This window comes from Leptodactylus fuscus, chromosome 1 (assembly GCF_031893055.1).
Source record: "Leptodactylus fuscus isolate aLepFus1 chromosome 1, aLepFus1.hap2, whole genome shotgun sequence".
Taxonomy (NCBI): Eukaryota; Metazoa; Chordata; class Amphibia; order Anura; family Leptodactylidae; genus Leptodactylus; species Leptodactylus fuscus.
The window spans coordinates 267057588-267072649 of record NC_134265.1 but is presented as its reverse complement, the minus strand read 5'-3'; the positions used below and the strand labels follow the sequence as shown (position 1 = coordinate 267072649).

The following is a 15062-nucleotide window of genomic DNA, read 5'->3' as shown; positions in this document are numbered from 1 at the left end:
GTGTAATGTTTGATGCATGTATGTGTCTATAATTTACAGGGAACATACCTTTATGTTCCTGGGGTTCAGGGATCCAAATTTTATGGGCAGATCTTGGCACATGTGCAACTGAAGCCACTTCACTGTACACATGCTGGAAGATGGTGGAGATGAATTGTGACTCATTTCTACCAGGTTAAGACTTTAAAAATCTTTATAATGGAGCCATGGAAGGGGCTGGGACATGCTGCTGATTTAAGTGCTCCAATACTGGTGAAGCATTCCTTTTAAGTATATATAGTATGTGTATAATGTGTAGGGCTGGGAGTTTTTTGCCTGAATATCAATTTTTTTTTCTTCAATCTTATGGGTAATTCTTGATTTTAATGTCAATTTACATTCTTCTGCTTAATGAGACTAAAAAAATTCAATGAACTGGAACATGGAGAAGTCTTCAGATATATTTGATGCAGGTCTCTTTATCCTACTACCCACCTACTGCCTATAATGTAGAAGCTGTTGATCAGTTTGCAGCAGGCTGGAAAAAAAGCCTGCATGAAATATATCAGATTCTGTCGGCGACAAACATCAATTTCACGATTCTGGTGACAACCAGAATTATGATTTTTTGAAATGGCAAATGAATGTACCGTATATACTCGAGTATAAGCTGAATTTTTAAGCACAGTTTTTGTGCTGAAAAAGCCCCCCTCAGCTTATACTCGAGTCGGGTGTGTGTGTGTGTGTGTGTGTGTGTGTGGGGGGGGGGGGGTTCATGTCCAGCCGCAATAGTAATGTATAGAATCTCCCATAAAAAAAAGGAAGCTTTAAAAAATATAATACAAAAATAAGATAAATAAAAGTTCTAAATCCTTCCTTTCCCTAGAATACATGCAAAAGTAGAAAATTACTGTGAAACACATATACATTAGGTATCCCTGTGTCTGAAAGTGCCCGGTCTACTGAATATAGGGGATCTGCAGTGCTGCTCTTCGGTCGGGAGGGGTTAATAGGAGCACTGCAGATACCCTGTATTCAGCCAGGCTGAATTCCACGTGGGGGAAAAAAAAACAGTCCTCAAGCTCGAGGAAGGGGCAGACAGACAACCAAAACACCCCCTCCCCTTTCCCAGCAACTACTGCACCCAAAAACTATTTTAATTTTTGAAAATTTCCAGTAGCTGCTACATTTCCCCCCTAGCTTATACTCGAGTCAATAAGTTTTCCCAGTTTTTCTGTGGTAAAATTAGGGGGGGGAGAGATCGGCTTATACTCGAGTATATACGGTAATTCATTAAATTAATTGTGCAGCCCTAATACTGAACTCGCAGTGGTGAAGGCCTCTGGCCACTATGTGTTCTTTATTCTCTTCATTCTCCTTTTTTGTACCTATACTACTTTACCAAGTGATGTGACTGGTATATTCAGGTTAAAAAAAAAAAAAAACAAGAAAAGATCGACTGGATTTAAATTTGTCAACAATTTATTGTTATGGCCAACGGAAAAAGTCACATAAATTCACAGTTAATATTCTGCAGTTATTACAGAAAAATAATCATATTGCACATATTAAAAACACAACTGCAGACATTTTTACAGTGTCGAACCCCGGTTTTTAGTCCAAAATATACATACTCATGCAATGCTTTATCCTTTGTGCAAAGGTAGCATGCATCACGGTAAACAGTTACATTCACAACGGAATTATCAACCCCTCTCATCCCTGAGTCTTCTTTATATTGAGATGTATAGAACGCTGAAGGAAACCAAATGTGGGCTTTCCCTCATCCAGAATGTGAGGAAACTAGTTTCATGGAGTGGCATACACAATGCAGTAGAATAGCACATCACAACAAAGGCCAAATGTGTGCTCACAGGAAGAGATGGAGCTGACCAGTCCACAGGGATGAGAGACAACAGCAGTTTCTCACTTCTAAACCCATATTAAAATATCTTCCTGTACAATATAAAAACAAATGTAACTCATTTGATCTTTGTCATTTGTTCACATTTTATACATGTTCAGTGCTCCTCTTTGTCCTTTCCTTTCTTTTCCTTCTCATCTTGTAAAGCTGATCCAAGCTTTTTGATGAGGACTGACAAGACTTTGTCCAGAGGATCCATTACGCCACGCTGAAGCCATTTAGGAATAGTGGTTCTTGCATGGTGGAAACCTAACTTCTGAAGTATGTAGTCAACACCCACCGGATCAATTTTCCTTCCAGTCCAAGATATAAGCCTATGGGGGAAATTAAATATTATATAATAGTAGTGCAGAAGCAGACACTTTCATGAGCCTAAAATACAGGAATGTACTAAGATTTATCTGTTAGTATCTTTTGATATTAAAGAGATTGCCTGTCCAATAAGCACAGAATGGTGTAAAATATGCATTAAATAACCATAAAGTAATAACTTACCGTATTTTTCGGACTATAAGACGCACTTTTTCCCCCCCAAATTTCGGAGGAAAATGAGGGTGCGTCTTATAGTCTGAATGTGGGTTTTCTGGTTTTCTTCAGCGGCAGGAGCGTGACAATCTGCAGGCCCCGGCAGCTAAGACAGTCCCCGGCATCTGCTGTAATAGACCGGCGGATGCCGGGGAGTGTCTTAGCTGCCGGGGCCTGTAGATTGCCGCGCTACAGCCACCGCTGGTTTTCTTCAGCGGCAGGAGTGTGACAATATTGCAGGCCCCGGCAGCTAAGACACTCCCCGGCATCCGCCGGTCTATTACAGCAGATGCCGGGGAGTGTCTTAGCTGCCGGGGCCTGCAGATTGCCGCGCTACTGCCGCTGAAGAAAACCAGCGGTGGAAGCGCGGCCATGCTGCAAATCCACTCCTCCTCCACAGGTCCCGGCAGTCAGTTATCCCCGGGGCCGGTCCCCACCGGCCCCATACCTTTAGTGATGCAGGCCGGCTCCTGCACGGCGAGGCCGCAGGAGCCGACCTGTTCCGATGACAGCCGGGAGCCTAATGAAGGCTCCCAGGCCTGTCATAGCTATATATTACTATCGCGTCTGGTCTATGACCCTCCGCGATAGTAATGTATAGAATCTCCCATAGACGGCAATACATTTGTATTGCCGTCTATGGGACTTGCAATCAAATGATTGCAGGTTCAAGCCCCCTAGGCGGGAGATAATAAAATGGTAAAAAAAAAAAAAAAACCACTTAAAAAAAATATAATAAAAAATAAAATAAATAAAAGTTCACCTCCTTTCCCTAGAATACATATAAAAGTATAACATTACTGTGAAACATACACATTAGGTATCACTGTGTCTGAAAATGCCCGGTCTACTAATATTTTTATGTACAGTGAACGTCAAAATCAAAAGTGCTAAACTGCCGGGTTTTTCTCTCTGTTTTGCCTCTGAATTAAATAAAAGGTGATCTAAGCAATAAACATTTCCCAAAATGGTATATCTAAAAAGTACACCTGGCCCCACAAAAAAAAACGCCCTATACATCCCCGAACAGCTGCAGGGTCACCTGTCAATGTGGCCTTGCAGCTGTTCCAAAACTACAACTCCCATATATTAAATATTTTACCATTTTTTGCCTGAAAAATTTTTTTCCCTATTTTTCTCCTCTAAAACCTGGGTGCGTCTTATAGTCCGAAAAATACGGTAACAATCCTTACTGGTTTCTGGTTTTCCACCAAACTCTCTATCCTGTCCTCAAGTAATGACATTATGATATGGACACCTAAATGTGGTGGCCAGTCGCTGGCTATAGTGGCAACCAATGAGGTTACCATGTTAAAAAAATCAGCTTTACTAAAGTTTTGTTTCATTTCTTAACTGAAAGTCAGGTTAGATAAAGTTTTCCCAAAAAATAACCATATTTAGATTTGTAGACGATTAAAAGTTAAACATTTTTGCAAATATAAATAACTAAAAATTTTGCAGAGTTTTAAGATTTTTTTTTTCTAGTGCTCACAGTATTTTGTCTTGATCTATTTCCAATAGACAATGATTATTGTGGCCGAGTTATCATGTCATGCATGCCTGTCTGTACACAATAAGGAAATCATAGAATAAGACTATAGGAAGTTCCTGCACTCATAGTCATATCCATTGGTAACAGAGTAAGACATTAGACTACAATGATTAGAAAAAATTATTATTTTTTTTTTTTATATTTGCAAAAAGGTTTAACTTTTGTCTACAAATCTAAATATGGTTATTCTGTGGTGAAAATCCCTTTAAGGAGGACCTTTCATCAGATCGGGCACATGCAGTTTTATATACTGCTGGAAAGCTGACAGTGCGCTGAATTCAGCGCACTATCGGCTTTCCCGATCTGTGCCCGGTGTAAAGTGCTATCAGCCCCGGTACCGTAGCACTTTACAGTCAGAAGGGCGTTTCTGACACTTAGCCAGGGACGCCCTTCTGCCCAGCAGCTCCTATCGCGCTGTGCTCTAAGACTGGGGAGGAACTCCCCCCTCCCTCTCCTGTTAACACTCGTCTATGGACGAGCTGTCTGAGCAGAGGGAGGGGGCGTTCCTCCCCGCTCACACTTTACAGCGCGATAGGTACTGCTGGGCAGAAGGGCGTCCCTGGCTAAGTGTCAGAAACGCCCTTCTGACTGTAAAGCGCTACAGTACCGGGGCTGATAGCACTTTACACCGGGCACAGATCAGGAAAGCTGAATTCAGCGCACTGTCAGCTTTCCAGCAGTATATAAAACTGCATGTGCCCGATCTGATAAAAGGTCCTCTTTAATAAAAGGGTTTACCTGTAAGCAATAAAGTTTTAGCTGATGCAGCTTACTATCCTTTTGCTACTTTTCTCCTCTCTTATTTGCTACTTTGTATGCTTTACAATTCTATTTCACTGCTCTTAAAGAGGTGAGAGCCTTTATAAAGAATCTTTCTATACCGATAACTTCTACTCTGACATGATGAGGTGTCATTCGATTTGTTAAGAAGATATGCATTTCTAATGTAAAAGGCAATGTGTGATGTATGATGATGGTAATCAAAAAACCAACAAACGAAGAATAGTGAAAGAATACATACCTTAGTGTTGGCTCCAGGTGCCAAGTATTGCACATGAATTCCCTCCAGTCCACATATGTGTAGTTAGGGCTCTCCTCTTTATCCTTCTCAGAAGAGCCATCATCGATCTGTATCACAGGACTCTTCTGCCCTGAACGAGTAGTGAAGACGCGAGGAGGGAAAATAACTAGAGAGAAAAACCAAGAGAATGGAAATATTATAGAAGAGCTGTTCAGTACACAAATAAAGCACAGTGTATGTGCTAAAAGCTTCAAGAGGACTCCATTCACCAGATGAGGTCAGAAGAGAGTTGGGATACTTTTTGTGCAGTATGTATTTACTTATACTCCATATAAAAGGATACATTAAAATGAAAAGTACACTTTGTGGTATGCTTTTGTATTACTGGCATATCTCACTGTATCCTTGTAGAATTGGATATGATGCAGGTGTAAGTCAGGACATAAATGCATTAACTAACCAAACTATTCCTTAAATAAGAAAAAAAGAAAATAGCGCATTTTGGATGAATAATGGACTATATATATATATATATATATATATATATATATATATATATATATATATATATATATATATATATATGATATTGCTGGACAATTCAGATTCTGAGATTATCAAAGAAATTGCAATTTCAAATGGCCAAGACATAAAATAAATAAAAGGACTTTTTAATCAGTGTACCTTTTTCTTTTTCCTTCAGATATGCTGACACCAGATCATGCAGAAATATTATAAGTTCGGCATCCATTGTGACACAGATGTGATCAGTAAACTCAGTTACAACACTGCATTCCACCTTTGGTTTGCTGTCAACATCTGCAAGGTACAAAATGAGAAATACACACATAACATTAAAAAGCACTCACGTCTCCCCGCCCTGTACCCGCCCACACTCTCCTAAGCCACAAGCCCTGCCTTCTTCCTAGGTCTGTAACACTAACCTTGGAGGTGGGGGCAGCAGGGCGAGAACAAGGGCAAGAACAATGGGGACCGGACCAGCGGAAGCAATCTGTGCAGGTAAGTGGACACCAGGGGGGGGACTAAGTAGCCAGAAGATTTTTTTTTAAATCACTACACAGCCTGGAGGCTTCAATTTTTGGACTCCACGCTGTGTAGTGAACGGGATCGTTTTTAAAATCCGATCTTCGATTATTAAAAAAATCCCAATGACTTGCAATGGGTTCGGAATTGGGATTGGGTTTGAATGGAAAATGATCGGAAATCGGATTTTAAAAACAATCCTGAAATCTCAAGATCGGCTCAACCCTAATTGTCATTGTCAGTGGCCAGACAGCTTTCTGCTAGTCCTGCTGTGAGCAACTCTTGAGAAGCTAGGATTAGCTTGTGCCTTCCTATTATTACAAACAGCTCTGCTTGGCTACATTTTATACAGAAGGCAGCTCAGATCACAGCCATCTCATATAAAAAAAAAAATACAGGATAAAGTCAGCTGCCCTACTATCAGCTATAAGCAGAGTAACACTGGAGCTTCCACATCTCTAACCCTAATGCAGACATAAAAATTGATCAAAAATCATGGTACAAAATGACATTAGTGGTAAACTCTGACATTTTAGCTGTACAAATGTTAGAAGAGTTACGGCTTTTCATCTTGCTGACGGGAATTACCTTGCAATGCGGGCTCTTGTGGCTCCTGTACATGTATTGATTTGAAGTCCAGCTGCATTCTAGGTAAAGCAAAGATGGTTTCTGTCTCATGGTTGTAACTGGAGCCCCCGCGAAATCCGCTCAACAAACTTGCATTTTTGACTGCAGTGCTGCTCTCTGGATTGTTTGCATCTACGTTCCGCAGCAAGTTGAGCTCTACAAAAAAATATTTTGTTATAGACTATCTTGGTCCTTGGGGTATTTTAATCCGATAAATTATTTAAGGATCAATTGTAACTAATGTTGTACTAATAGATATCAATCACAAAATGACATTAGACTTTGCTATATAAGTGTAACTCAGTAACACTGTGGCACAGAACTTTCAGGCCTGTTTTGGTCAGTGGACATTACAGTGGAATGTTACAGTGCTAGAGTAAAAGCTGTAGCCATACTGTTGTGCATCTCTCTACAAATAGCCAATAATCAGGAAGAAGTGTTCCTAGGAATACTCGTTCCCTATATTTGTGCTGTTTGGTATAATTCCCTGTATATATGATCACAGTAGCCAGTGTAAATAGGCTATTGCAATTCAGCGCTGATCAATGTGTAGTCAGTTGGTGCTCTTTCTAAGCCTGCATCTTTAGGTGACAAAGGACCTTTAGACTAACAGCAGAAAAGAATAATGTAATAAACCATAACCTAACTAAATCTTGAGCAGTAGCCCCCAGAAGTCCATTTCAAGGCCATTATGCTTTTGCATTAGTGACAAAGTTTTTAGATAAGTCAAACACATGTTAGGTGTTCACATTTGTCTAATATGATATTTTGGTAAAAGATCAGTATCCGTAGTGACAATTATTCACAAATCGGGGACATTTGGAAAATGGTATATAAGGTTTCAGAGTGCTGAGCTCTACTATACAGTGCACAGTATTATTGTGGCTTAAAAAAATACCGTTTTCACTAAGGGTATAGTCACATATGGTGCATAATCAGTGCCATTCACTTGTAAGCCACATTCAGAAGAATGTCACAAATATCTGCTACAAATCTGCAATATGTGACTATACTATAAACCTGTCAACAATAATACAGGTAAGATAGCATCTGGCTGTAAGCCAGCCATAATGTATGACTGTGGTCAGTGGGAAGAAACAATACTCAAACACTGATCAATAGAAAAAGACTAATAATCTAACGTGTGTAGCTGTTATATAAAAAACACAGGATGTATGAGAAAGTGATCATATCCCAACTGAAGTGTTACTGTAATATAGTGAAAATATAGGTAGATTAAGAGCTGACATCCCATTTGAGAAATAATAATTTTCCTCTCAGTAAATATTGAAAGGAACCATGAGCAACAATTTTTCCACAGGTTGTGCTAGCGCAGGGGTAGGGAACGTACGGCTCTCCAGCTGTTGCAAAACTACAACTCCCAGCATGCACACTTGTTCTGCTGTTCTTGGAACTCCCATGAAAGTGAATGGAACATGCTGGGAGTTGTAGTTTCACAACAGCTGGAGAGCCGAAGGTTCCCTACCCCTGTGCTAGCGTCTCTCATACATCTTAAAGTTGGGAGCAGTCTGTGTATTGGACCAAACAAAAGAGAAAAAGTATATCAGAGAGTGACATCGAGTTTTACAGAACCCACCACAAAACCTACCTTCATTTCTCATCGCAGTGACATAATTAAACCATTCCTTTACACTGGCTACTCCATGTGGGGGATTTTCATGGCGCCTTCGTGTGATTTTAGTGATTGTTGCCATAGGACTCTCCAAAGCACCACAGGGCTTTGTGACCATTGTGTTGTGTCCGAGATGAAAATCGAGGGTTTGCACAATGTATGTTGAGTGATCACTTGAACCTTAAAAGTGAGAGACCACAGAAATTACATTAACTATGCATCAATCACGGATTAGGAAAGCAACAACTATATTCCATTTATATACAGGCCCGCATTTACCAATGCGGTTCATCAATATGGCAACATAAATATAGACCTTAAGTCTCAGGTCAATGAACAAGTGGTATACAAACATAAAATTACAGCTAAAGCACAGGCCCTGTGGTCATGGAAACACAGTGTAAACAATGATGTGAATAAATTAAGATAGCGGCCAAACAAAGCAGTTTTGATAAAGCAATGTATTTAGGAAAAGTCTTAAATCCACATAAACTAGCAGTATAGATAGGATGCTTTTCATGGGACAACCTCTTTAACTTTAGAATTCAGACTTAAATGTGTGTCATTGTTTTCTTCACTTACAGGGACAGAGACAGAAATTTGCAAATGGAATCAAGACTCTAATCTTGGCCTCATTTGAATTTAGCAAAAGTCAAAAGCTGCATGTATCAGTGTTCGCTCTATCTGCATATAAAGTGAATAGAATGTTGAAGCTTTGTGCTCCATCATTCAGGGAGCTGCTAGTAATGTCTGTGGCAGGACAAGAAAAAGAGATATGCACAGAGCTCCATGGAATGGGCATTAGTACTTTTTACTATGTGGGGCCACTAGGGAGAGCATTATAGAGCAGGAGACACTGAAGAGAGCATTATAAAGGATAATGGACACTGGGGACTGTATTATAAACAGTGAGAGCATTATAAAGCAGGGCCCACTGGGGCAGCATAATAAAGTGGGGGCCCCACTGGCGACAGCATGATAAAGAGTGTGTGGAACTGGGAATGGAGCCACTAAGGATATCATTATAAAGAGTGGAGGACCACTGGGGACAGCCATTATATATACTGTGAGAGGCACTGGGGAGAGCATCATATTTTCTGCATGGAGAGTTACTAGGTTGAGCATTAAATATATGAGGGAGGGGCACAAGAAATAGCACAATACTGTGAGGGTGCCACTAGGGAGGCCATAAAAGTGTGTGGGGCTATGGGGGAAGCATTATACTGTGAGGGTGCCACTAGGGAGACCATAAAAGTGTGTGGGGCTATGGGGGAAGCATTATACTGGATGGAGAGAACATTATACAGTTTAACTACTAAAAATTTGTTTAGATTTTCCATCTAGAAACCAATGGCTTCTAGATATTATTTTCAGTCTGGAGCACTGACTTGTATCTACATTTTGGTACTTCATCATGGCTATTAATATTTACTCTAACACATGCACAAATAAATGCCTCATAAACATTTAGAATAGATGGACAACCAGACAAAAAGAATTCCACTACTTGTGGTTAACGTTCTCTTATGGCAAGTACTATAGTTCCCATACGTACCTTCTTCCCAAATTTTTTGCGCTTCAGTCCAAAACGCAATATTTGGTTCTTCTAAATGAAATAATGCCCAAGATTTTGAACGGAAATTAGGCCCATGGAAACAAGCCAATGTCATATGATTGCCATGTAGGCTCATTGAGCCTCCTAACTGAACAGTATCTTCTGGGAGTGGAATCTGAAACAAGGATATGTGGCAACCAGATATTATCTTCAATACTCCTGGCCAGTGACGATGGTGAGCTGCATCCAGCACTAAAAAATACAAGAATTTTGCAAAAGAGGTCAATTTATTCTCCCATTTCATGGCAATCAATGCTCTACTTTGAATAAAACGTAGAAAAATTTGTCAAAAGTGCACAACACTTTAACCCCTTAAAGAAGCTGTCTAGTTTCTGGAAATTAATATTACTAATTGAATAATGAAAAGTTGTACAATGTTCCAATACTTCCTGTATTAATTTCTCATGGTTTTCTAGATTTCTGTGTGCTATCATTGTATACTTCCAGTGTATAAAAATCAGTCCATGGTCATGTGATGGACAGTCCATGGTCATGTGATGGACATACAGGTGCACAACTTGTTACAGTCTCAGCATGGTAATTAAAGTTCTTTCTTGAAACAAGCTTTGCAACTTTGTGTCCAACGTTTTGTCCACAACTACCTGAAACTCTTGGTCTTGGATAACCCCTTTAACATAAGAGAAACAACCTCAGCCTGGTATCCTACGTAACTGCCCATCTTGCCGGGTGTAATTTAGAGCAACAACTGCAGGATTAGATAAAGCGGATCCCTGCCCCTCGTATGACTATCATATATTTGCACATGCCTATAACTTGACTATTCAACAATAGAAATCGTAATGAGGTGCACCATATGTAAGGTCATGACTTGATACGACACAGACAGGAACCAGCATAAGGTGGAAAAACCACTTATCAGGTTACCTTTGAAATTCTATGGTAAAACAAAACACAAATCTCAGTTTCAAATATCCAATTAATATGATAAAAAAGTAATTAATACACAATTTTTGTTGTATATAGAAAGTAATAATATATGTATATATATATATATATGTATATATATATATATATATATATATATATATATATATATATATATACAAAATTCCATACATTGTTCCCGTGAGTTCTTCTCTACGTTGGTCACAACGGTCTTGGGTGGAAGATAAGGAACAGGACCCCAAGTGGATAGTGCGCGCTTGCTTGTGTCAAACTGCTGGGTGAAAAATTCTTGCAATTTCATTCCAATTTTGATGAGGTCTGGCGTGGTTGATCGTGAAATCATCACCTGAAAAATGTCCCACTGCAGGTCTCCATGGATAAATATTACACTAAGGCAAAGAAAATATGAAAACTATTAATAAACTATTTATTTAGAATTTGGATGGATTAATAAACCATTGCAAAGGAATCAAATGCATGTACAGAGAATACACCCATGTATACCTTTTGTCAGATATGCTGGTGTCCATTGGGGTGTATAGGTTAACATTCCATTCATCCTGTAACTTTAGGTCTGCATTACTGAAGATTCCCATTAGGATACTGGATCCCATGTAATCAACCCGAGCTTCGGTGGAACCCATTGTGATCTGGATCTTATGACTGGGCTGTTGATTGGGATGTTCGGAAATATGAGCTACAATAAAGCATATTAGATATTATTAGACATCCATTAAGAATGGACAGATTTAGGCCACCTCTACTCTCTCCATCTTTTTTTCACATGTCGGACTGATACAAAACTGCTTTAGCGCATTACTTATTTCATAAAGATTTAGGATGTGTCCACATGGCAGATATATGCAGCACATTAACCATCACAGGCTTGCTGGCAGATTATCAGATGTATTATACAGAACAGTAGAAAGTGGGTGACATGTAAACAAATCACATCCACACCCTGTGCAAAAATTCTGAAATGTAAATGGACCTCCGTTGTGGGTTTCTTATCTGCTGCATGTCAATTTATGATGCAAGTTTTGACAGTGATCTATCGCATTCCTCACTAGTGACCAAGAACCGTCATGTATCTGTTTTTCCCATGACGTTTCATTGGTTGTTGTCTTCTGTGATAAGATGTCACATTAATCAATTGAAGAAGTTCAGTTTAACTCTGCTACATCTATATGTAGGTGATTACAATATTAGAGCAAAAGAATAACAGGAGGAGTTCTGAAAAGAAGCTCTAGTAACCTGTTTGGCTGCTTCTAGCCTGGGTAAAAGATGGGTATTGCAGACATACAGGTTCCATATGGTATCTAAGGCCACATGTGCCTATAGATCCTGTACACTCGTAGGTTCTTGAGCTGGTGTCCCTTCGCTGATCTCATAAATGTATAAAATTGTTGCAATCTGGCAGAGACTTTGAGAAATCCTTGCTAAATGTGGGCAAGTATTATCCTGCTGAAAAATGCCAGTTGGAAGCTCTACCATGAGATGTTGACAAGTGTATCTGCAGGATGTTCAACTATTATATGTAATGTTTCTCTGGATTATTACACTAGCAATTGGTCCAGTGTGACTCAACAGCAAAGGCAGGACTGAAGTGCTCACCATGAGGCCTTCATTCTCAAACCTGTTAGTTGTCAGATTCAAAACTGAACTTAGAATTATTGCTAAAGAGGATACAGTTCCAGCTCACAAAAGTCCAGGTTTTTTGTCCACGACACCTCTGCAAATGAAGGTGACAGTGGCTGGCGTGTGTGTAAATTGTAGGGCAAGTAATAGTCACCAAGACAACAAATTTCCTTTGGATGAGTGCCTGGAATTGGCCCAGGCAGAGATAAGAGTGTGTAAAGAAGAAGCCACTTATGTTTGTATGGTGAGCAACAAAATTATGGGAGCTAATAGTGCTTGCCGTAGGATCAAACGATCCTATCTAATGGTGGCCTGTCTGGGCCATCTTGTGCCTGTTCACTGTGTATCAATGCCCTCATAACCACTGTTCCCAACACCTCCTAACTGATATGTCAGGCAATTTGTCCAAATGACCAGCCTACTACTCTTGGTCCAATGATGCGCCGCTCCAAAGTGTGTCAAATGAACAAAATATCTTTAAATGAGTCAGGGGCATGTCTAGCAGTCAATGACACTATCCAAAAGTAGTCCTGAGAGCCTTTCTTATAGGGTAAAAGATATGGAGAAAACAGTTTTATGCCCTCCTGTGGTCAGACCAACTGTCTAATCACACCTATAAAGTGAGTGGAATAGTGGGCCAACTTACCAACCATTTCCAGGGTGTTAACGTCTATTGTGCCACCAACAACTCCCCCTCTGGAGTCCAGCTGAGATCTACCCAGGCCTACAGACATACTGATTTCCCGGTCTCTGTTACTTCCCACAGACAGACGACCTTGGCTTTTCAAACCGCTGGTGGTCCAGCTGAAAAAAAAAGCATTTTTTTGCTAAATTGGTAGCTGTTCTTTGAAATCAGTAATGTCTGACAACAAAGACCAACTGAACAAGCAATATTCGGAACATTTATTGACTTGTCTGTTAGAATTGTAGGTATTATTTAACTACAAAAACTTCCCAGTTTAGGGAAACAATATGAACAGCAGGAACTTTCTGAGACCGAAGCCAGCAGACTTCTGAACGCAAGGCACATTATGTTCTATGAATATCTGTTATAGCAGTGTCAATTTTTTGTTTTGGAGCTAGCCTATGTCTCATAGCACGTTAAGACTTCAACCCATAAGATCTATTTTAACTATGTTTTGTTTTTTTTTTTTTTATAAATGTAGATTGTGAGCCCCACATAGAGCTCACAATGTACATTTTTCCCTATCAGTATGTCTTTTTTGGAATATGGGATGGAAATCCATGCAAACACAGGGAGAACATACAAACTCCTTGCAGATGGTTTTATGCCCTTGGCGGGATTTGAACACCAGGACTCCAGCGCTGCAAGGCTGCAGTGCTAACCACTGAGCCACCGTGTGGCCCCTATTTTAACTATGTTTTCATGGAAGATTCAATACACTAACAATTGAACGTGCAAGTTTGGCCAAATCTAAAATCAGATACTTTATTCTGTGAGGAGTTGGACAATTATTTGCTGCAGTAAATTTAGACAGGCTTCCTAATGTCTCTCACTTGCATACTAAATAAATAATAATGTGGTTCCCCACTCATTTAAAAACCACATAATGTCACTTATTTTCCAACAAATTCAGGTTACAAATATGGGCCAAACCTAACTGTAATGTACATTGTCTTGTCATGCAGTGAATCATAGGTTATTTCAGAGTCAGCACGCGGAGCTAAATGATCTGCTCTCAACTTACGTTGTATTTCCCATAACGTTACTCATATTCATTTGAACATTCAGTTGTTTTAGATTGATAGCAAAGACAACAAGTGTTTCCCATGGCGACCCCTGCTGGCTTGATAGTTTATTGGGTTTGCTGAATGAAGGTGTTGAAGTCTTAGTGACGGAATCTGAAGGAGAGAAAGACAGAAAACATGTTAAAGTACTGCACAGGATTTTGCTGTTGTATAATGGTCACTGACAATGAAGAAACATATGAATTAAAATATTTAATTATACAAAACAAAGCAGACTGTAAGAAATAAACATAACTACTAGAGAAGAGTGAGTAGTATTCGATCGAATAGCTCCCCTGAATAGTTATTGGTGTAAAAAGCACCAGGGAAGGTGGGAAGGGACTTGAATTTTTACTGCGTTTACCGCGTGGTATTTGACAGAGTACACCAATAATTATGCAGGGGAGGTATTGGATCGAATACTACTCGCTCATCTCTAATAACTACAGCATGAAGTATCAGATTTTGTTCGATATATTTGGAATTTGGTTATGAGAAGAGTTTATAGTTTAGTACAATTTAGGCTAAGTTCAGATCTGCCCATCTCCATTGCAGAACTTTTCCCTCCACTGATTCTTGGCGGTTTCCTGGGGGCATCTGAAGCCAGCTTCCTTCACTTTGGGGTGCATCATCAGACATGCACCGTACAATTGGTGAGCAGTAGTTAGGAGCAGCAGATAGTGAGGCCCACTGATAGAAAGGAACTGCCCCATAAGCCCTTTTCTGCTCATTTGCATAGGGATAAATGATTTTTACAAAAATGGAGCAGCGGTCCTGAATAGGACATAGATCATTATAAACTGTGCTGACCATCCTGCAAGGTACTGTGAATAGTTTAGAGCTCAATTT

At 39.7% G+C, this 15062-nt stretch overlaps 1 protein-coding gene across 9 annotated transcripts in view; it reads right to left on the bottom strand.

The window, feature by feature from the left end:
- Positions 1 to 1457: 1457 nt before the first annotated feature.
- BLTP1 (bridge-like lipid transfer protein family member 1) overlaps positions 1458 to 15062 on the bottom strand; it is a 204638-nt gene continuing 191033 nt past the window's right edge. For all 9 annotated transcript variants that reach the window (XM_075287049.1, XM_075286973.1, XM_075286984.1 and 6 more), the window contains 10 exons: positions 14174 to 14327; positions 13111 to 13268; positions 11331 to 11523; positions 10998 to 11215; positions 9861 to 10112; positions 8282 to 8485; positions 6634 to 6828; positions 5686 to 5820; positions 5002 to 5167; positions 1458 to 2217 (listed from right to left, as the gene is read on the bottom strand). In XM_075287049.1, the coding sequence (XP_075143150.1) occupies positions 2001 to 2217; positions 5002 to 5167; positions 5686 to 5820; positions 6634 to 6828; positions 8282 to 8485; positions 9861 to 10112; positions 10998 to 11215; positions 11331 to 11523; positions 13111 to 13268; positions 14174 to 14327 (1892 nt within the window). In that variant the 3' untranslated portion in view covers positions 1458 to 2000. The remainder of the gene's footprint in view (positions 2218 to 5001; positions 5168 to 5685; positions 5821 to 6633; positions 6829 to 8281; positions 8486 to 9860; positions 10113 to 10997; positions 11216 to 11330; positions 11524 to 13110; positions 13269 to 14173; positions 14328 to 15062) is intronic.